The sequence below is a fragment of the Zeus faber genome (genome assembly GCF_960531495.2).
Source record: "Zeus faber genome assembly, chromosome: 13".
Taxonomy (NCBI): domain Eukaryota; kingdom Metazoa; phylum Chordata; class Actinopteri; order Zeiformes; family Zeidae; genus Zeus; species Zeus faber.
In genome coordinates this window covers 4,865,065-4,887,409 of record NC_137198.1, presented here as the reverse complement: position 1 = coordinate 4,887,409, position 22,345 = coordinate 4,865,065, and the positions used below count along the sequence as shown (strand labels likewise).

At 44.8% G+C, this 22,345-nt stretch overlaps 1 protein-coding gene across 1 annotated transcript in view; it reads left to right on the top strand.

Moving 5' to 3' along the window:
* zfyve26 (zinc finger, FYVE domain containing 26) overlaps nt 1-22,345 on the top strand; it is a 44,435-nt gene that overhangs the window by 8,471 nt on the left and 13,619 nt on the right. Inside the window, exons 11-33 of the mRNA XM_080012708.1 lie at nt 122-931; nt 1,127-1,264; nt 1,750-1,898; nt 3,029-3,272; nt 3,715-3,978; nt 4,744-4,863; nt 4,984-5,154; nt 6,012-6,245; nt 6,600-6,705; nt 7,063-7,916; nt 8,086-8,285; nt 8,840-8,944; nt 9,201-9,323; nt 9,858-10,034; nt 10,888-11,137; nt 13,245-13,343; nt 13,639-13,826; nt 17,126-17,262; nt 17,779-17,807; nt 18,298-18,434; nt 18,862-19,082; nt 19,778-19,925; nt 20,893-21,102. Of these exons, the coding sequence (XP_079868834.1) occupies nt 122-931; nt 1,127-1,264; nt 1,750-1,898; nt 3,029-3,272; nt 3,715-3,978; nt 4,744-4,863; nt 4,984-5,154; nt 6,012-6,245; nt 6,600-6,705; nt 7,063-7,916; nt 8,086-8,285; nt 8,840-8,944; nt 9,201-9,323; nt 9,858-10,034; nt 10,888-11,137; nt 13,245-13,343; nt 13,639-13,826; nt 17,126-17,262; nt 17,779-17,807; nt 18,298-18,434; nt 18,862-19,082; nt 19,778-19,925; nt 20,893-21,102 (5,114 nt within the window). The remainder of the gene's footprint in view (nt 1-121; nt 932-1,126; nt 1,265-1,749; nt 1,899-3,028; nt 3,273-3,714; nt 3,979-4,743; nt 4,864-4,983; nt 5,155-6,011; nt 6,246-6,599; nt 6,706-7,062; nt 7,917-8,085; nt 8,286-8,839; nt 8,945-9,200; nt 9,324-9,857; nt 10,035-10,887; nt 11,138-13,244; nt 13,344-13,638; nt 13,827-17,125; nt 17,263-17,778; nt 17,808-18,297; nt 18,435-18,861; nt 19,083-19,777; nt 19,926-20,892; nt 21,103-22,345) is intronic.

Here is a 22,345-nt window from a genome sequence, read left to right as displayed (position 1 = left end):
TTTGGATTATTTTTCTGTAATGAGGCTCCTGAATCTTAAGTTCTCAATAGCAAAGTGATCTACATAAATTCCGGCTGTCGTTGAGCTGACGCTGCGTCCCCTCTTCCTCTTCCTCTTTTAGACTCTGACTCTGAGGTGGTCAGAGCCTCTCACCTGGTGGCACAGAGGAACATTGTTCTGTTCCAGGGATTCTGTGTCATGAAATACGCTGTCTACGCCCTCTGCATCAACGCACACAAGTTCTCCAACTGCAGCGGCTGCGACGCCTCCCTGCAGCAGCAGAACCAACACGACCCAGGTTCAGGTGGGGAACAGCGCCAGGCATCGGATCCTGCAGAAAGAGCTGCTCATCTTTTGCGTGTGTTTTTCTTCCCGCCAGGTGTCGGAATTGACTCAAAAGTGGTGATATTCCTCTGTTTTCCAGGATACCAGGCGCTGTTCCAGCACTACATGTCAGAGAGCCAGCTCTACCTGGAGGCTGTACCCGCCATGTTCCGCTTGGAGCTCCTGGAGAACATCTTCTCCCTGCTCTTCCTCTCCAACACAGACTTCATCCAGCCCGACAAGAAGGTGGAAGACGGAGCTAAAGCCAAGGTGGAGGAAGGAGCGAGCCAGGGGAACCAGAACAAGCGCACATCCCATAATAGTCACCTGGATCTCGGCCACCTCACCCAGGACTGCAGGGGCTTCCTGGTGGACATGGTGGCCATGGAGGGCTTCCTGAAGCTGCTGAAGGAGGGTCTGGAGGGGCTGTGCGTGGTGGGCCAGGAGGAAGGGCGAGCCCTAGCGGGCGAGGCGGAGGTGGCGGAGAGCCTGGGCTGTTCGGTGACGGCCGAGACGTTCGGGGCTCGACTGCAGAGGCTTTCCAAACGCACAGCGGAGGCCCAATGGAGGCTGCAGATCATCACCAGCAACCAGGGCAGCAGAAGTGGTGAGAAATTAAGTGGGGTGTGGAATCAAAATGTCACGACAAATACTGTATAGATATCAATTTCATTATTTTATTTGCTTTCTCTATTATTTATTTTATTAATTTTTTTTCTGGTAAAAGAACAAAGAGGCAGTGGGCTGGACCAAATATTTTATACCGTATGTGAACATGCACATCACTTTTCCCCGTGTGTAGGTTTAGAGTGCCTGCTCCAGAGATCGCTGGCCGGCCGCCCTGCTCGCCGCAGGAGGAGGAAGAGAGCCGGAAAACCCCCTGCGGAGAGACACGCCTCCGCTGACAGACATAACGGGGAGGGCAGCGCCAGCACCTCAGGTACAGCAGCAACACTGAAGATGCTTTATTTTTTTTGCAAAACTGATAAAGTGTTATTACAACAACGTTTTCATTTTTTAAATAAAATATAATACTTGATGTATTTATTTTTTGGCTTGAAGGTATACCAGTATGGCCATCATGGTATAATAATATAATAACCATGATCTGTGTGCTATACCACAGTGATGACACACATATATATATATATATATATATATATATATATATATTTTCTCCCTCTAATAAATCGAACAATTTTAGAATCCATAAGTATCATGAAGCACAATGAAATGGACTATTTTGACTAAAAAACAATATATCATTAGAGTGTAAGTTGCAAATGGGAAAAAATGGAAACATTTTACATGGTGTTATGTAAAGTTATATGGTAGTGTGGAAACTGTCGTGATATTGTGCCCAAATAGCTCATCCCTTCTTATCTGTGGTTCAAGTCAGTATGTGGTAACTGTCTCCTGTTACAGAAGGTGGAGCGGGCGTAGCGGCTGTGGGTGTAGAACAGGAAGTGTTTCCAGGCACCGGGCAGAGCTGGCTCGTCCCCGCCATGTTGTCCCCGCCAGAGTCTCTGGTGATGGCCTGCATCCGACGAGGAAACTTCATGGAGGCCCATCAGGTCAGCAGGGGAGGAAATGAAAATATCTGATTTATACTCTAAAGCCCCTTTCCCACATGGAAACCCTCACATTGCTGGATAAGAAATTATCCGGCAAAGGCAGAAAGGTAGCCGTTCCCACATAGCCTCCTTTACGGAAAAGTTCTGTATGGAGGCCGTTCCCATTAACTTAGATGACGGTTCAGGATACATTACGTCAGGCGAGAGGTGTCTGATATCACGTGATTCTGGGCAACAGAATTGTTAATTAGACCAGCGCTCTGAACTGTAAATGACACAGCTAGGGTCTGAGTGGAATTTTTAAGAATAAATAGAGCAAAATTCAAGAATATAAAGACCTGTCTGCGTAGGGACCGGATGTGTTTCAGTTTCCCGTCTTTGCAGCTGAGCTCCACGATTCTGATCTTTTTTTTTTCCGCGCATCAAGCATTTCTTTTTCTTTCCGCGCATAACATCATTTAAAATGATTTATTGTGACTGGACTCAGTTACTTCTTGAGAAACAAGAAACGGGGTGTTTTTCTTTTCAAATCAAGATAGTAACAGCAGTGGCATAGCTGTCAGTGCTGGAAAACATATGTTTAAATCGAGAATAAAACCCCCCAAAAAACACAGTTTAATAATTAAAAAAACACAGTTTTAACATAAACATTATTAACCAACATTTAAAATTGAACTGTGATGAAACTGGGAAAATGCCTCAGATTTGGGGAGCCTGGTTAACATTTACTCAGTTGGCAGTTAACTTATAGTGAGTTTACACTGATTTGAGTCGGGCTGGATATTGGCTAGAATCTCACAATTTGTTTCTATTTCAATAGAAAGGGTCACGATTTAGTCCAATATTGATGAGATGGCTCACAATGCGACTTTATGTCGATATATTGACATTTTATACATAATATGAATCGCTACCATCTGACTTACATACTTACATAACAAAAGTATGAGCAAGAAATGGTTGCATAACTTCCAATCTATTTTAAAATTCTAATTTATTTGTATTGAAGTGTCGCTTTTTTTTTTTTATTATTATTTACTTTTTTAACCAAGTGTTGGGTATTATCTTTGGGCTATCCAAATTAAGCGTAACCAGCACCTTCACCTGTTCCTCCTCCTCGGTGCCTGCAGGTGTCGCTGGTGTTCGGCCTGGAGGCCTCCGCGTGTTGCGGGGAGCTGGCGTTCATGGAGCGCTACAGGGAGGTGTTGACGGAGCTGGGCCGGGTGGAGCAGAAGATGGAGTCCCAGTCCATGTCGTCGTCCTCGTCCTCCTCGGAGGGCCTGGGCCCCGCCCCGGGGGCCGGGCCCGCGAGGAGCCGGCTGGGGAGCAGCGGGAGGTCCACCCTGCAGGCCATTGGCAGTGCTGCTGCCGCTGGTACGTTATTGTTCAGGGTGTCACGATTTAATTTGACCTTCGATTTTAAGGTTTCGATTCTATTTTGGATTTAAACATTTATCATCACTGACGGCTATGCTATTATTAAGCCCCTTTCACAAGTTGATAATGATATGACAACATTACTATTATTAGCAGTGGCGGAAAGTAACAAAGTACATTTACTTTGTTATTGTACTTAAGTCTATTTTTCAAATCTTTACTTAATTATGTTCAGTTTCTGACACTTTTACTTCACAACATTTAAAAGCAAATATCTATACTTTTTACTTTATTAAAACTTTATATTTTTGTTACTTTATTATTTTTTTTTTTTATATATATTTATATAAATATCCATATACAAACACTCACCTGCTGCTAATAAGATCACTATATCCTAATATAAACACCAAGTTGTTACCTGATTTACTCCCTGCAGGCATGGCTTTCTACTCCATTTCGGACATCGCCGACCAGCTACTCAGCACCCCGGCTCACCCCATCCCCTCGCTGGAGGAAGGCTACTGGCTGAGCCGCTGCGCTGCGGAGCCTGCCGGGCTGCTGCGCTCGCTGCTGGAGGAGCTCAGCCCGGCCGCAATGGCTGCCTTCGACCTGGCCTGCTGCCACTGTCAGCTGTGGAAGACGTCCAGGCAGCTGATGGACACTGCAGAGCGCCGGCTCCACAGCAGCCTGGAGACACGGGGTGAGATGCAAAACAGAGGTTCATTCATAACTACAGAGCAGCCATCCAATCCATTACTTTGGCTGATTTTCAGTCTGGCGTCATTAAATCATAATTATTGGCATTTTTTGGTATTATTCTGTCAGAGCATCTTAGTGATTGGGTGATTAGTGATGATAATGAACAAATGTACACTACACTAGTGATATGTCTATGCTATGTGAATCTCAGTTTTTAAAAACATGTTGATAGATAGAAAACAACTAGAGGAATGTAAATCTGCTACAATCTCATTTTGGTCGAAAAAAAGAAATTTCCAATGTTTTTCACGTCTGGCCGAAAGTAAGCGGCCCCGAAATGCGCCAGGTCTGCGTGTGGTGGGTCACAAATGCAGTACCTTTGAGGGTTTCTGGACAATATTTGTCATTGTTTTGGGTTGTTAGTTGATTTCCAATAAACATCGATTTATATGAAGCAAGCATATTTGTCGACTCCGATGTTGATAAGAGTATTAAATACTTGAAAAATATCCCTTGAAGGTTCATTTGAAACAGATGAAAAATGTGCGATTAATTTGCGATTAATCACGATAAAATATTTTATTCAGTTGACAGCCCTAGTTAAAAGCAATTTCTTTTCAAAGCTAAGGAGAGATTTTTTTGAGCAGTATACCTTTTAGCCTAACCTATCACTTACAACTAGTATTGATTGAAGTCCAGGTATCTGTACTGGTATCGAAAGCCTCTAAATGACACAGCAGCCCTTGATCCCTCTCTGCCCCGTCAGGTGTCAGGGCGGACCCCAAGCTGCCCCACCCGGAGCACATCTCCGGGTTCCCCATGGTGTTACAGCAGATCAGCAAGATCCTCAATCACACCACCAGTAATAAGGGATCTGTCAAAACAGGTATCAGGCGCTGTGTGGGCGTGCAGCCATCTCTGTGTTTTTCGTGTCAGCGAGTCAGTTTGGTAGGTTCCCCCCCCCCGGCGTGCGTCCGGTAACCACTGCCCCGCCCCTCGCTCTCAGATGCCGCCGGCGACGACCACGTGCCGGTCGGCCCGTTCGGCTGCTGCATCCAGGAGCTGCTGCTCTGCTGCCACCCCACGCTGACTGAAGAGGGCATCGCCTCCCGCCTCAGCCTGGCCCAGCGCCTGGAGCACACCCTGCACACCCTGAGCACCGCCAGCGACGCTGCAGGTTGGTGTGAGATGCAGTTTGTTTGCGTTCCAACGATAGTCACCGTTAATTGCAGACGCCGTCTAACTGGTCACCAGGCTGGAGGCTCGGTGACGTGGCTACGGTGGTGCCATTTGCAAGGACAAACTGGCTTGTGTATTTAATGTGGAAAACTGCATGCTGCTGAACAATAGTCAAGTTTATTTGTATAGCTCCTTATCCTCCACCCTGCTTCAAATGTTTTGCCGACAGATTTTAGGATGGGATAGTTTGACGTCAACTCCCGCAAAAACCCAGAGGGAAAAGCAAGGAACTTTGAAAGAGAAACAGAAGAGGGCTCCACCTTCCATAGTTTAAATAGTTTCTAATCAGATCAAAGATATTCCAAATAAACAGTGTGGGGTGGGTGGGGTCTCTTGTTTTGGGCATGTGCAGTATTTTGAGGCTTGATGGAGCTAATAGGACATTTTTATAACTTTTATAAATTTAACAAAATGTTTTCCTCTTATGTTATTTTGTCTGTGTTGAACTGGATAACCTGGTCAGGGCTACGTCTGTTTGATATCTCATTACTGTGTAATATCGACATTGTGACTACACATCGTCTGGGATTTTAGTTGTCGTGATGTTGTGATGTAGTTAAATGTTGTCTGCCTACAGTAAATGTCATTTTCTGAACTTCACAGACTGTTCTAGCTGTTCTTACCAACGCCTCTACCTGCTTGGTCATGATATCCATGTTTCTAATGATTGTTTCTCTGCGTGTAATATCTTATGAAAGCGCCAAGCGTTATCCCAAAAAGTCGGCGGAATGATCAGTATAGTGGTATGCGACAAAACGATGATGATGATGATGATCGTATTTAATTTTGTCACAGAGGGCCTCTCGGGCAGCGCTCTGCTGTCGGCGCTGGTGGAGCAGGCGGCGCTGAAGCAGGCGGAGCTGGACGCTCACCCGGTTCGCTGCGGCATGAAGCAGCTGATCCGCTCTCTGGACCAACTCTGCCCCTTCGAGCCGGACGGGGGCGCCGACAGACCCGACTACGTGCGCACCTTCCTGGATTACGTCAACACGCTGGCGGCTGTGCTGGTGCGCAGCCTCAGTTCAGAAGGTGCAATTTCAGTGGTTACTCGCTCTGACGTGTCGGTATCAGAATTTCACATTCACCCTGGGGAAGAAAGGTCCGTGTTTCGTCTGAAAATAATTTGTTCGCGTATTTTTGCATTTCCTATAGCAACCTCAAGAGGAGTTTTTTTTCAGAAACACAAATACAACCAATTAAGAATTGAATTTCAGAGCAAATGCGATTTCGATTTGAGCACATTGGCGCCCTGTGAATGTGCCGTCGTGTATATTTCATCCACAGTGTTTGGATGGATGCGTCGCCTCAATAGAAGTTCTGACTCTCATTTTAAACAAACCGTGTGGCCCAGGTTGACCCCTTTTTTTTTTCTTTAAACTTCAGATCAGGGCGGTGAGGTGAAGCTGGGGAACCCGCTGCTGGTGTTGTTTCAGACTCCGTCTCAGCTCGTCTCCCACCTGCTCTTTGATAGACAGGTGTCTCCTGAAAGGTAGGAGCTACATCCAGCTGCATCAGCCTGAAAACAGGCGAGCGTCTTTGGAATTTATTTGAAAAAATATCTCTGTCACCACCTTTAATCTCCTTCCAGATGTGTGTTTTCATCCCTTTTGAACTTCAGGCTTTCAGCAGACGCTTTTAATATATATTTTTTGGCTGCACGAACATAAGTTGCGGTGTTCCCGTAGTGACTCTACCTGCCATTTGTAATGTATCGTGTCTGCAGATTTCAGTATTGACAGGAATGAAATGTTGATATTTTGCCACCTAAAACAAGTTCTTGCATTGACTGCAGCTTTCAGGGGTAAGTTCTAGAAGAGTGTGATCGAACATGTCATCCTGCTCCCAGGGTGGTGTCTCTACTGGAGCAGGAAGGTCTGTCGCTCAGCGTGCAGCAGGTGGTGGTGCAGCGCTGCTGCGAGCTGCTGCCCGTGTGGACGTCCCACCGCGGTACTGAGACTGAGGCCGACCAGAAGGAGGTTGACCAGAAGGAGGCTGAAGGAGCGTTCAGTGTGTCTTGCATGACCGCCCTGCTCCATCAGTTCGTTCCGGAGCACATGCAAACACTGGGAGTCGCCGAGCCTCCGTCTGAAGCCAGCTCCGACTCCGAAGCCTCGCTGGATTCCGCTCCGTCCACCAGCCTCTCCACTTCCCCACCTGCATCTTCATCCTCTTCATCCTCTGTCTCCTCCTCAACTTCGTTCCTCCTCACGCCATCAGCTCTGGGTTTCTTAAAGTCGCGCTCCCCCCTCTTGGCTGCCTTGGCTTGCCTCAGCGCCTGCAGGGGGGAGCCGGCCCGGGCACAGCCCTCCGGCTGGTCTGGATACTTCCGCGCGGGGCGTAAAGAGGCAGTGCTAGACGGGGAGCAGATCGCTCAGGAGGGAGACAACCTGCTGAAGGAGTTCCCCGTCCTGCGCGCTTATCTGCAGACCATGGCCGAGCCGGTGCTGGGCTACCCGTTGAGCTCCTGGGAGGGGGGTTCCGCTGGACTCGGAGCGGCTCTCTGTGGGAAGCCTCTGGTTCGACTCTTGCTCTCCGGTCCTCAAGGGGACGTGGCCCAGGCCGTAGCAGCCGAGGCCTTCCAGCAGGCCCTGGGCTCCAGGGACATGGACAGAGCCCTGCTCCTACTGGAGCTGTACGGGCTGGGCTGCGACCAGGAGATGGTGCTGCGAGACCGGCTGCTGGCCTGCGCTGCTCTGGAAGGTGAGGCCACCGCCGGGTTAACGTTAAACCCATAGAAATCATTTGCTCATAAGCTAGTTATATTTATTTTATCTCTGTTAAAACTATTTACTATGAATGTTCCTAAAATCCCTAAAATAATTAAAGCCTTGTTTCGGTCTTATTTTCTTAATTTATTCTGTGTTTCCAGGAGGAGAGAAGGGCATCGGGCAGCTTTTCCGAGTGAAGGACCCTGGCCTGCGGGCACGCGTGGCCCTCCATGCCCTGGAGCGCTGGCCGCTGGACGCCTGTCTGGAGCTGCTGGAGTTCTGCCTCAACGACCCCCAGGCGGACACCTCCCTGAAGATGGACCTGGAGCGCAGGAGAAAGGAACTGACCGTCTATCGATGGGTAATCAACCGTCTTAACGCCACGGGAAACGACTGCAATGTGATGAAAGCTGTTTCTTAGGCATGCATGTGGTTTCATTTAGAATCATCACACATTCACCCGAGGCAAAGTTCCAATGTCAAACACAAGCTGCAGCCCACAGGGCGTTACAGTTTATTACAGCTAATTAATGCGATGAAAACATCATTTTTAGCATGACTCTCTAAAATTCTTTGGTTGTGTGTCATACAGCTTTTGAGCATAGTTAAAATATCTCCAGTGTTCTTTTGAATGGAATGTACTTATTACAAACCATCTATCTATCTATCTACAAAAGATGGGAGTGTGTGAAACCGGCAGTGATGTGCTCTGACTTCCTTGTTTTTCCTTATTTAATTTTTTGTCTCACGGCTGAGTTCCAGAGAAGTTGAATCTCTGAGAAATTCCGCCCTGTTGTTGCTTTTTGAACTACTTTTTCTGTGTGGGTGTGGGTGTGCGTGTGATTCAAATCTGCAAATCAAATTTTCTGCATGCTAACAGGGTGCAGTCCTGTGACCTTCCTCTCTTTTTGACAGATGCTAGATTTACAGCCTCCCCTGCCTTGGGCCACGTGGCAGGAGCTGAGGACCGAGTCCCAGAGAGACTCGGAGTCCATGTTCTCTCTGATGCTGAAGGCCAAGGTGGTTACGGCAAATCCTTGACTGAGCCGCCATGGCGCACACGTGTGTCAACGTGTATTGTGAATTTCAAGTAGGACTGGATATTGAGCAGGATCTCACGATTCGATTCAGTCTCATGAGATGACTCACGATACCATTCTTTCTGGATAAATTTCAGTATTATATATATTGAGAATCCTCTATTGAGGATTGAAGTTTCGCAGAACAAATTGAGTCTTAGACAGAAATTCATTATTTATTCTCATTTGCTTTTCAGGAGTTTTCATTGTGTGCGGAGTGGGAGGAGCTGTACCCGGTGTCTGACCAGCTGAGGCTCCAGCTCCAGACGGAGCACCTTCTCCATCTGCTGGAGACGGGGCGGACGGAGGAGGCTCTCCAGGTCTTCAGAGCAGCTGTGATGCCGTTTCATAACATGTTAAAAAAATATTGTTCAGATCAGTTCTGGGAGCTGCGTAGTTCACGGCTCGTGTCTTTATCTGTGCTTTGCAAAATGCCCAGTGCTGCTCGTGAGACACGCCTCCAAGCAGCATTCCTGAGCCGCTGTGCATTTACAGTATGTAACCCTCCAAAATTGGATCAGTTCCAGAAGTGTTTATTTGTAAAAGTACAAATAATCGAAAAAGAGTCGCATCTAGTAACAGTTATACAATATGAGATACCGCTTCAGACTCCCAGTTCTTGTATCTGTCCCTGTTCAGATTAAAGCAGTACTTCAGATATTTAAAAAGAAATGTTGTGGAATTGCAAATGTGATTTTAGCGTTAATCAAGCCATCGCCCGGCGGGAGAGGCATGCTCCTCATCTGAAGGAAAGGAAAACATATTTGTTCTCAAGGTCTGTCATCTCATCACCTTTCAAGACGTAACATTACCGTCTCCATTCCTTCCTGCTTCCGTAATGTCACACCCCTCAGCTCCTGGAAGGCGCCTCAGATGCTGCGGTCGGCCTGGAGGTCTGCGAGCGCTCCCTGGACCGTCGCCCGGGCTTCGCTGCGTGTCACTTCCTGGCCGACTACGTCACCCTCCACTTCCAGACTCAGCTGTCTCCGTCCAGACGGCAGCACATCCACGCTCTTCATCTGGGCTCTAAGGTGCGTGGCAGTAGTTCTCAACCTTTTTCATGTCAAGGGCCATCCATTTGATACGCGTTAGGCCACAGACCTCATTTGATTTGATTTTGTCTCTGGAATCCCAATCTTAGAAGATTCATATTCTTAGATACGGTTTAGTGTCCTGTTCCTTTACTTTGGGAGATGACAGTCAGACTATGATCAAAACAGTCATTATTGTACATTCAATAATTACACAATATAACTGATTGTGCAATAATGGGAGGATTTATTTATTTATTTATTATTCCCTCCTATGATTATATTTATAATTTCAATGGTTTAGGAGTGATGCTGTGTAATATTGTGCAAATATCTTATATCTGTATTATATTTTTGTGTGATTTTTGTGTCTCAAATGGGGCTAACTTCCATGGCTTGGTTGATAAAGACCATGCACACTCCACATCTGATATTTTAGAAAAGTGTCAGTCTCATTTTCTGCCTTGACACATGGAGCAAGTAGGATGTCTCCAATGGAGGAAAAAGTATGTTGCGTATCAATTGTTTTGACCACAAACTAAAGGTCTGGGGTGAGAACTAATTTAGAAATATTGGCTCAGATCAGGAGATTGAGTAGTTTTCACCAATGATTGAGTGGGGATGGTAGCTCAGGCGGTAGAGCTGGTGGTCTAGTGATCTAAAGGTTGCTGGTTCGATCCCAGGCTCCTCCTGCTAGCATGCTGTAGTGTCCTTGAGCAAGACACTTAACCCCTAATTGCTCCTGATGGCTGCGTCCGTCGGTGTTTGAATAATTGTAAGTCGCTTTGGATAAAAGCGTCTGCTAAATGACTAAATGAAATGTAAATGTGAGTGGCCTCCATTGGTTTCCCAGGTGCTGCTGACTCTGCCCCCCGAGGCCCGGCAGGACTACTTCCCCCTCCTGTCGGAGCCCCTGCTGATGCTGGAGCAGATGCTGATGAACTTGAAGGTGGAGTGGGCCGACGTGGCGGTGCAGACCCTGCGCGGCCTCCTGCTGGGCCAGGACGCCGGCTTCGGGGCCGAGGACGTCGACAAGCTGATGTCTGACTACGCCTGCAAGGCCCTGGACTTCCCGTACGCGCCCAGAGAGAAGTCTCGGTCCGGTACGTGAACGAACGAACGAACACACACACACACACACACACACACACACACACACACACACACACACACACACACACACACACACACACACACACACACACACACACACACACACACACACACACACACACACACACACACACACACACACACACACACAAGTGTTTATTCAGCCACCAATTGTGCAAGTTCTCCCACTTAAAAAGATGAGAGGCCTGTTATTTTCATCATAGGTACACTTCAACTATGAGAGACAAAATGAGGGAAAAAAAAATCCAGAAAATCACAGTCTGATTTTTAAATAATTTGCAAATTATGGTGGAAAATAAGTATTTGGTCAATAACAAAAGTTCATCTCAATACTTTGTTATATACACCCTTTGTTTGCAATGATAGAGGTCAAATGTTTTCTGTAAGTCTTCACAAGGTTTTCACACACTGTTGCTGGTATTTTGGCCCATTCCTCCATGCAGATCTCCTCTAGAGCAGTGATGTTTTGGGGCTGTCGCTGGGCAACGCGGACTTTCAACTCCCTCCAAAGATTTTCTATGGGGTTGAGATCTGGAGACTGGCTAGGCCACTCCAGGACCTTGAAATGCTTCTTACGAAGCCACTCCTTCGTTGCCCGGGCGGTGTGTTTGGGATCATTGTCATGCTGAAAGACCCAGCCACGTTTCATCTTCAATGCCCTTGCTGATGGAAGGAGGTTTTCACTCAAAATCTCACGATACATGGCCCCATTCATTCTTTCCTTTACACGGATCAGTCGTCCTGGTCCCTTTGCAGAAAAACAGCCCCAAAGCATGATGTTTCCACCCCCATGCTTCACAGTAGGTATGGTGTTCTTTGGATGCAACTCAGCTTTCTTTCTCCTCCAAACACTACAAGTTGAGTTTTTACCAAAAAGTTCTATTTTGGTTTCATCTGACCATATGACATTCTCCCAATCCTCTTCTGGATCATCCAAATGCTCTCTAGCAAACTTCAGACGGGCCTGGACATGTACTGGCTTAAGCAGGGGGACACGTCTGGCACTGCAGGATTTGTGTCCCTGGCGGCGTTGTGTGTTACTGATGGTAGCCTTTGTTACTTTGGTCCCAACTCTCTGCAGGTCATTCACTAGGTCCCCCCGTGTGGTTCTGGGATGTTTGCTCACCGTTCTTGTGATCATTTTGACCCCACAGGGTGAGATCTTGCGTGGAGCCCCAGATCGAGGGAGATTATCAGTGGTCTTGTATGTCTTCCATTTTCTAATAATTGCTCCCACAGTTGATTTCTTCACAACAAGCTGCTTACCTATTGCAGATTCAGTCTTCCCAGCCTGGTGCAGGTCTACAATTTTGTTTCTGGTGTCCTTTGACAGCTCTTTGGTCTTGGCCATAGTGGAGTTTGGAGTGTGACTGTTTGAGGTTGTGGACAGGTGTCTTTTATACTGATAACGAGTTCAAACAGGTGCCATTAATACAGGTAACGAGTGGAGGACAGAGGAGCCTCTTAAAAAAAAAAAAAAAAGTTGTGAAAGCCAGAAATCTTGCTTGTTTGTAGGTGACGAAATACTTATTCTCCACTAACATAGAGTAAAGACAAAACACGGAGGAGCAGCGTTTTAGTGACTACTCCACACATTGTTGTAGCCAACTTTCGGGAGATCTCCGAAACGCCTCAACACTTCCTACTTTTAAATTCAGGCTGTTTATTTAATATCTACTGTATATCGTTTGAACTTTGGCCGCTTTCATTTAGATTGTCTCACATGTTTTTCATCTGTTAGTTTTTTGCTTTTTATTTCTGTGCTTTTATTCTTCTTAGTTAAGATATGATACCTTTTACGTATTATGTAAAGCACTTTGGATTGCCCTTCTGTATGAAATACAAACAAACTTGCCACATCTTGTATGTGGCAAGTTTGTTGCCACATCCTGAAATTTATAACGTTTACAAACATCACTTTATTATTTCCCGTTATTGACATATCATTTATTATTCCTTATTATTGCACTTTTCCAATTCCAATACTACCTGCAGTTAAAAGTCAATATTTCACCACACAAACATCCTCCAGTTGTCCTCCAAACATCCAATCGTTTGATCGTATTTTCGTCTCAGACTCGGTGCTCAGCCTCCAGGACGCTCTGCTGCAGTGTCCTGCGTACGACGCCCACTCAACCTTTTCCAGCAAAGCAGAGTCTTCTTCCTCTTCTGCGGGTGAGATTTACTTGTACCTTTTAGGTTATGTCAGTGCGATTCTTCTTTTTTTTTTTTCATAGAGGACGTTAAAACACAAAAATGTGCTTTTATAAGATATTTACGCACAATAAATATCTGAGATACATGCAAGGTGTAGGAACAAAGCTAAATTAAACCAAACCACTACTACATGGCCAACAAACTAACAAAGCCCATGATATAAAATACAGTTCATGTAAAATCTCTTCCTCCGTGCCACCGTTTTTGGATCTACGTAGTTGTGTTCTTTCATTCTTTTTTTCATTCTCTACAGGCAGCACGCCCACACACGCCCCTTCTGTGGGCAGCACGGAGAGGGAGAGGGACCGTGGGTCGTCAGGGAGAAAGTCCCGCATGCCCGGCCAGTTCCAGCCTCCACAGAACCCTCCGGCCCGCAAGGACTGGGTCCCCGACGGCCAGCAGGAGGTCTGCATGGTCTGCCGGCGTGAGCGCTTTACCATGGTGAGAGAGAGAGAGAGAGAGAGAGAGAGAGAGAGAGAGAGAGAGAGAGAGAGAGAGAGAGAGAGAGAGAGAGAGAGAGAGAGAGAGAGAGAGAGAGAGAGAGAGAGAGAGAGAGAGAGAGAGAGAGAGAGAGAGAGAGAGAGAGAGAGAGAGAGAGAGAGAGAGAGAGAGAGAGAGAGAATTGGGATTCTTGTCACAATCTCCAAAACCCCGGATGCAGCGTTGAGTCATTTATTTCCTTCAGAGAGGGCTGACCCCTGCAACACTCACACACTGCGGCCGTCGCAGTTGCGATGCAGACATTTCATCTAGTTTGAGGTGTCACAATTATTACATAATTATTTGAGAACCGTTAGATTGCATAATGGCATGTTTTCAAATGTTATGGGAATTTAGAGCCAATGTTAGAAATGTGTCAACGAAGACACTCTCACAAGAACAGTACTCAGATAATATTTGAGTTCAGTGCACACTTAATGCCGCACTTCCTGTCATGTGTAGGCGGCTTCAGTCATGTGTGAAATGTGACTGGTTTTCCTCTTCCAAACCATGTGTTTTGTTTTTTTTTGCCTGCATATTTATATAACATCCTTCAATACGTTTCTCCTCCTAACAAGTGTGGCTCATCGAGCCTATGGCAGATATACTGCACGTCTTGGATGTCATAGAAAAATATCTCTTAAATAGTATCAATAATATGAAATAATATAAAGCTCCTAAAACATTTCAGAGCTGTTCAGCTTAATTCAAGGTTGAGATGAACACGGGCACTGTACTCTTCTGAAATGAATTTAGGAACTGGCAGCTACTGCTTTTACCACATTGAATGTCCACAAATGTTCTGAACCACAATACTTGGGGAAAAAAATAAAAATAAAAATAGTCCAGATTAAAATATTAAAATGTGCTGCCTTTTTTAATTACAATTTTGTAGTCGAAAAAAAAATCTACTTAAAATGCAAAGAAAAACATGATCCAAAAGTTTTTGAGTAACAATATAAGATTTTGCTTTTCGGTACTTTTTATTACATTTACTGAACTCTACTTTTTTTTCGACTTGATATTGATAAAGTATTTATTCCTGAAATGGGATCCGGACGCTCAGTACAATGTAATCGCCATGACTCATCCTGCTGTCATGGTCTAATGTATTGAGTCACTCCGATTTTTGGGTTTATCTCGCTGTTGGTGTCGCTCTGGGGTTGTAATGCTGTGATTGTGTTCCACGGAAGAATCCGGAAACACAGAGCGTGCAACAGGAGCATGTTTATCACCCGAGCGCTGGCACATGACAGCCTTTGTTAAGTTTATTGTTAAGTGTTCACGGATTGCTTTAATATGACGTAGAAAGCCACGGTGGCAGGGGAAAGGTATTCAGTTTGTTACGCTCACTGACTCGGATGTGAACCCACAAGCATGACAACAAAGCAATCAGATAATAAATCAAAGTCCACAAGGTTTGTTCCAACAAACAGGCAAACTTATCCAGCAGGGAACAGGCAGACAATCGGGGGTCGGGTGAAACAGGCGGCGGTTCGGACAGGAATCAGGAAGTAGTGCGGGAAAGCTCAGTGTGATGTCAGAGACAATCTGGCAGGGAACAACGGGAAGTGGACTGCTATTTAACCTGGGGAACGAGAGGTTAGTGACATGGCATCAGGAAATAACCGGATGAAAGTAAAACAAATATCAATTCTGGGAGATCCGGGAGGATTTATGACATTTATGACAGGCCTAACCTATACGTTCAGTATTTGAAACTATGGGTTAGGGCTGCAGATATTCCTCTATAATCACATTAAAATTTGTATGGTTTACTATTTTCAATATTCGATTCAAATCTTTAATGCTCAAATTTAGTACGGGGGCGCGGGGCGTTGTTAGGCAGGGTTCCGCAGCGCCGATCAGAGCAACCTTTTCTCCAAACAAAGAAAATAAAAACTCCAGGTGTATTTCATTTACTCAGTTTCCTGCTGCTTAGCTGCTGAACAGATCACAGATCCCTCCTGAAGAAAATGACCGTCCGTGTTCTCACGGTCCGGCCCGGCACGGTCCGTGACCCGGTGGTTGGGACCCTCTGCACTGGAGGACATTCCTTCGGCGATGGTCCGGTTGTTTCCCACTTTTATCGTCACATTTGTGGAATTACTGGACATTCTGGGAAGAGGCGCGCTGCTCTCCCTTGTACACGCTGTGATACGCCGGAGGAGAGGGAGGTGCGCTCATGCGTCTCCGCTGGCACATCACACTGTTACCGGGAATATTTCTCTAATGAGTGTTCACTGTGCAACAAACTGGATGAACTTATATTGAACTTTATTGCTCATCACATGTCGATCGATTCCCTAACGTTAGCCAAAACATTTATAATCAATTAGTTATTTATAAAAGTAAATACACAATCGAAGGCCAATTTCAGCATTCGCAAAAGTGATTTTTTTATTTTATTTTTTCTACTTTTTAATATTTGGATTCTATTTGAATTTCGTTCCAGAAGCCCTAGTATGGGTTTTATTATCAGTACAGTAGTATATCGCCATGATGTTTTATTGATTTCTTTATCAAATCTAGGAATTACAAATGGCATCAGTATCACAAGGGCTGACAATGAGAATTAATTCGGAACTTTGAGGATACTAGATTATTACAGCAGACCTCATTAGAGTGTGATTGAGATTTGAATGCCCAAATATCCGTTATGCCCTGCAAAATAAGATGTTTATCATTGTACAATATTTACATACTAACTTTAACTTTAGTACTTTACTGCTACTGCAAAGATAATCTACTTGAGTACAAGTAGAAATGGTGATGAGGAACATGACTCAAGTAGGAATATATACTGTAATTACTTTACCAAAAATTCAACTTGAGCGATTACTTATTATGTTACTTTTTTTGCTTGGTGTATTTAGGGGAAATAAAATCTTTATCATCTTTGAGTTTAAATTCCGCTGTAACCCATTTGTAAATGACGTAGAGAAACAATTGATTATGAAACCATTTTTATTTTGTGCACACAATAGTGTTGTAGTATAGTGTCGAAATCCTTTTCTTTGATTGGCTCTGGAAATGTAATCTTTTGAAACACTCCAATGATTTACTCACATTTATAGGGTTCAAATATGAATTTGTAATTGTTTGCGAATTGAAAATAGCTTAATACTTTGTAAGAAAACAGCTAAAGTAAAAGTATTACATTTAAGTTCTACTCAATGAACTACCGAAATTAACAAAAAAAAAAAAAGGCAGCGAAACCTCTCAGTTAATATGATTATCTCTGTGCTGCTTCTCCCCAGTTCAACAGGCGGCACCATTGTCGGAGATGCGGTCGCCTGGTGTGCCGCGCGTGTTCCGAGCGGAAGATGCCCGTGGAAGGATCCCCAGAGGAGGACGTGAGGGTGTGCGACCAGTGCTACGCCTACTTCCACCCCGAGTATGAACCAGCATGTCCGCGCCCTGTTCAGCTCCGATACTCCTTTGTAAATCATTCACAGCACAAAGAGCTTGGCTGCGGAGCACCAAGTCGTGATTGTTTCGTAATCGAGTGTGTTGAAATGTTCAATATGTTTATTCCACATTTTAAAACATGACATTTTTATCATTTTGAACAAAAGTGCATCAGACATATTCGCAGAGGTTGTAAATACCACACATTAATCAATTTCAACTCAAATGTGATTCAATCAAATTTGTATTTATCAACTAATTGATTATTTGATTAATCGTTAAACCCTGGGACTTTATGTGAAATTAATTAAAAACATCAAAAATAGATACAGCGATAAATCAAATATTACCATGGGAAGAGCTTGTGGAAATGTGTGTCTGCACTGTGTGTGTGTGTGTGTGTGTGTGTGTGTGTGTTCTGCTCTTCATGGAGCACACACACACTGTGATTAGAGTTGAATGAGTTCTTGTTTTGTGTCTTGTTTGTTTCTTTGGAATGTAGGTCTGACGATGAGCTGGAACAAGCTGAAGGTAAATAAAGAACTGTGACTTTATCTGTCTGTAAACGATGTCCTCTTACAGTATAATAGTTTCTTATGAAACCTAGTCGGTTATAGCAGACAGTGATCACTGTAATAAGAGTAAGCAAGTTATGGTAAAACAGGTAAAATGCTATAGACATTTTGTCCTGCATGACTGCAATGTAGTAAAACTTTTAAATTCCTTTCTGAATACATATGATTTATATGGCTGTTTGTTTTACCACTAAAAATGAGTGGTCACAAACCCTACGTTCCAGCAGGTTTTTTATGGATTTCTTTGCACATCAGTACTTTTGGCTACATCCGTGCTAATGTAAGAGACTAGTTGCATCGCTTCCTACTGGCAACCTGCTGTAGCCAATGTTATGTTTTGAATCGCAAAAAAGTAGTTCTGAATAAAACGCGATGTTGCCGTTATTCAAAACGTGTTCAAAACATACTCCCACCCCCACCCTCACCTTACCTGTGTTCTGGTCCAGTAGCTGGAAGTCCCAACACAGCGGAGGGGACCCTGGATGGGCGGCTGCACCTGCCGGAGGTGATCCAACAGCAGATCCATCTCAGCCCCAACCCCACAGAGAGACAGCTGCAGCGGAGCGAGTTCTACTACGAGCAGGTGCGGGGAGGCTGCGAGTGTGTAATGATCTGAACTGGTGGTGCCTTTACAAGTCTTCCGTTTTTTTTTGTTTGTTTGTTTTAGTTTTTGTTGGACAATCTGATGAAGTCCTAAGATGAACTCAGAATGTTAACAACAATATGTGCATAAACAAATACGAAGATTATCAACCTCAAGAAGATTATCGACGACAGCTCCCCCGAAGGCACGACAGGTTTCAACATGATGTCTTTGTCAAAACAGACCAAAACTCCAAAGTGTTTTAGTCCTTATATTGAACAAAGATTTGGCTCTACATCATCATTAATTCAGACTACAAGGTGACACATCGCGATACGCTGATGACATCATGCTTTGATCACAAAACGCAAACGGATGATAGTGAATCCGTCCCTAAGCCGGTGGCTCTGTCCTCCTCGCCGCTCAGGCTCCCAGCACGCACCTCTGCGTGGCCATCTTGTCCCTGCACAGCGACCAGACGGCGTGCGGCCTCCAGCTCATCCAGCACTGCCGCTCCCTGTCCCGGAAGCTCAACAACCCCGAGGTGGACGCCGGCCTCCTGACGGACGTCATGAGCCAGCTGCTGTTCAGTGCCAAGCTGATGTTCGTCAAGGTCGGACGCATCCAGGACCTGCCCCTGTGCGACAGGTCAGAGGCCGAAGATATTCACAATATATACAATAAACCTAATGATAAAACAATAAAAATAAACCTCAAAACTAAACAAGAGACTTCACAACAAAATGTACACTAAACAATAAACTTCACATCTCACAAAACTGTGAGGGAGATAGGAAATACATTATCGACCTAAAGTAATAATTAAGTGATTTACTGAGATGTTCTGGCGGGTATTCTTACCTATTCACAGCCCCCAGAAAGGCCACAGAATCGTAGAATCATTCATTAAAGTCCGGTGTCATTGCCCTGTGCTTACATTACTGTGTACCTCAGCGCTTGCTGTAGTTGATTTTGTTTGTGTGTTCTGCGAAGCCGTTATTTAAAAGACTGTCGCTGCAATAATAGAAAATTTTGTCTTCCCATCCTCGGTCAAAATTAGCCAGGGTCACGCCCGCAGGAATGTTGCACTAGTGAATTTAATGTATTTTTTTTCAACATCAAAGTTTTATTTTCAAAAGCATGAAAACAATAAATAATTATTTTGCTTTTATTATTTTATAAAAATAATAACTGTGTTTTGTATTTTATAATTAGCTATCTTTATTATACAACAGTCTACACATCTGGACGTTTAATTTCAGTCAAGGTGCCAACGCTCTCAATGTATTTCTTTCTTTACTTTCTTTCCTTCTTTCCCTCCTTCCTTTCATCTCTCTCCACAGCTACATCAGCAAAGTGGACGTACTAAAGATCCTAGTGAGCGCCAATTACAAGTACATCCCGTCTCTGGACGACATCCTGGAAACCACGGCCATCACCCGTCTGAGGAACCAGCTGCTGGAGGCAGAGTACTACCAGCTGGCCGTGGAGGTGAGGAGCTCATCACCTCATAGCTGCTATTATTACGAGTGGTCAAACGCCGTTCTCTTAATATTTTGGGCATGATATAGAGGTGACAAACATAATAACAATATGTTTGAAATTGGTGTCCGGTGTTGATGTATACCGGATTTCCTCAAATATATAACGGCAGTCAAAATAAAAACCGGGCCTCTAATGCCGGGGTTTCGGTGTACACCAACTAGAAAGCCTGCTTCGAATACAGACCTCTTTCAGTGCGGAGCCTCCACTCCACAACACAGAAAAGAAAATCAGTGTGTTTTTTATTGTAGACATATTAAATTGACTCCATTTCCTACTGCTGCGTAGCAGATCGAGTCTTGGGGACAAATGCCCTGCCCTGAGCGCTCTCGCTCTCCAGCCTTCCAAGCAGTAAGCGGTGTGTTCAAGGAGAATTCGGAAAACTGTGATTAGCTACTAGTTCTCTCTTTTGCCAAAAAAAAAGAGGACGCTAGCGCCCTCATGTCATAACAGAAGTTTTTGAGCAGAAAGATGTGATTAGAACAAGTGACAGACTATATATATATATATATATATATATATATATATATATATTTTATTCCGGTTCATTCCCTCAACGCAAATTAACTTTGAGACTTTATCTCAAAGCATGCCTTGAGGTATGCCCATAAGAACAAATGCCCTTTGAAGTTGTTTTGCTGTTATTCATCCCGACTATTTATACACTCCAGTCTCTTATGACAAAGCAATTTGGAATTTAACATTCTTCATGAAAATGATCTATCAACAGATACGTTACTTAAGAACTAACCCTTCACAGTGGTGATATGGTTTCTTCCTCAATGTTCTTTGTGCTATTTTTCAGTATTTTAATGTTCAATTTTTGCGTTAATAATATTGCAGGATGGTGGTGAGGATATGTGTTTATGTGTACAAGTGTTCCGATTGTAATGCCGTGATTTCCCTGCTCCGTCAGGTGTCCACTAAGAGTGGTCTGGACCCAGGCGGAGTGTGGCATGCCTGGGGTGTGGCCTCGCTCAAGGCTGGGAACCTCTCCGGGGCACGGGAGAAGTTTGCCCGTGTCCTGAAACCCCCGGTGGACCGCAACCAGCTCAGCCTGGGCCCGTGTCTGCTGCAGGAGATCGTCCAGCAGCTGGAGTCCACGTTCCGCCTGAGCCTGGCCACGGTAAGGGGACGCTCGTCTGCAAGGACCCTCGGGGCGGAGCTCCTGAATCTAGACCGACGCAGGCGTCAGCGAGAATGGTAGCCGCCGTGCTAACCCTAACTGCCAATGTTGCGACCTAGAATTATTTGGGAATTTGCATATTGATTATTTAAACTAAATTAAGCTGAAATGGATTTAATTTGTCTACGCAGAAGATATCCTTCCTTTTCATTGTTTTTTGATATTGTTAATGTGCCAAATATGATTCCGATTAATGTAACTTAGTAGAGGTCAGAGTTCAGTATTAAAGTGAGTGATTTACGTCATCGATATGCGCAGTAGAGCGAGGGAGAGAATGGAGTCACGTTGTATTTACATTCCTTGTTCTGAAAATCACGACAGTCTTCTTTGTGTTAAACTGTTACAACCAAGAACTGAGGTGAATAAAAGTTGCCAAATAGAAGAGACGGAGTCATGTCTGCTTGAGGGTGCAACATAAAGTTGGTGTTTCCGCCCGGTCATCATCGTCGTTTTTTAACACAAAGAAGACTGTCGCGATTTTCAGTAATAAATGTTAAGACTCCTGTTTCTATGTGTCAGTTACTACCTCACCATGAACTCTTTGAGAATTAACAACTAACAAATAAACAAACTTATGAGATTGTCATATCTATTCATCTGTTGGGAAGGTCATGGTTGGTCCCTGAGGGCCTTCTCACACTGACAGGGCAGGTGTGCAGCTGCTGAATGGTCGGCTGACCTAGCTGGTCATACGTGTAAACACGCCTGGGCTGTCGGACTCTCTTAGGTCCATCCGTCCGTGTTTCAGCATCACTCTGCTCATTTTCAGATTCAACAGCTGGAGCTTCAGTCTCTTCCTCCACGCTGTCTCTCCTCAGTGTGTTCCTGTTCAGGGTTATTCTCAAAGAGTTCATGGTGAGGTTGTAACTGACACATAGAAACAGGAGTCTAAACATTTATTCGAATAATAGGTACAGACATGGGGGTACTATGCTAGTATTTCGGAGCTAAGCTAGTAGTGTGGTACATATGCACTAGAAAAGAAAAGAAAGAAAGAAACAGTCTTTATTTATCACGCAACACACCACACTACAACACATGCTTGCACACACACACATGCTTTTGATGGTGGCCGGTGAAATGGATTCTCTGCTTTTGACCCATCCTTGGCTTGTCCCTCCTCCGGGGGCACAGCCAGGAGCAGTGGGCAGCATACGTGGATGCGCCCGGGGACCAGGTGATA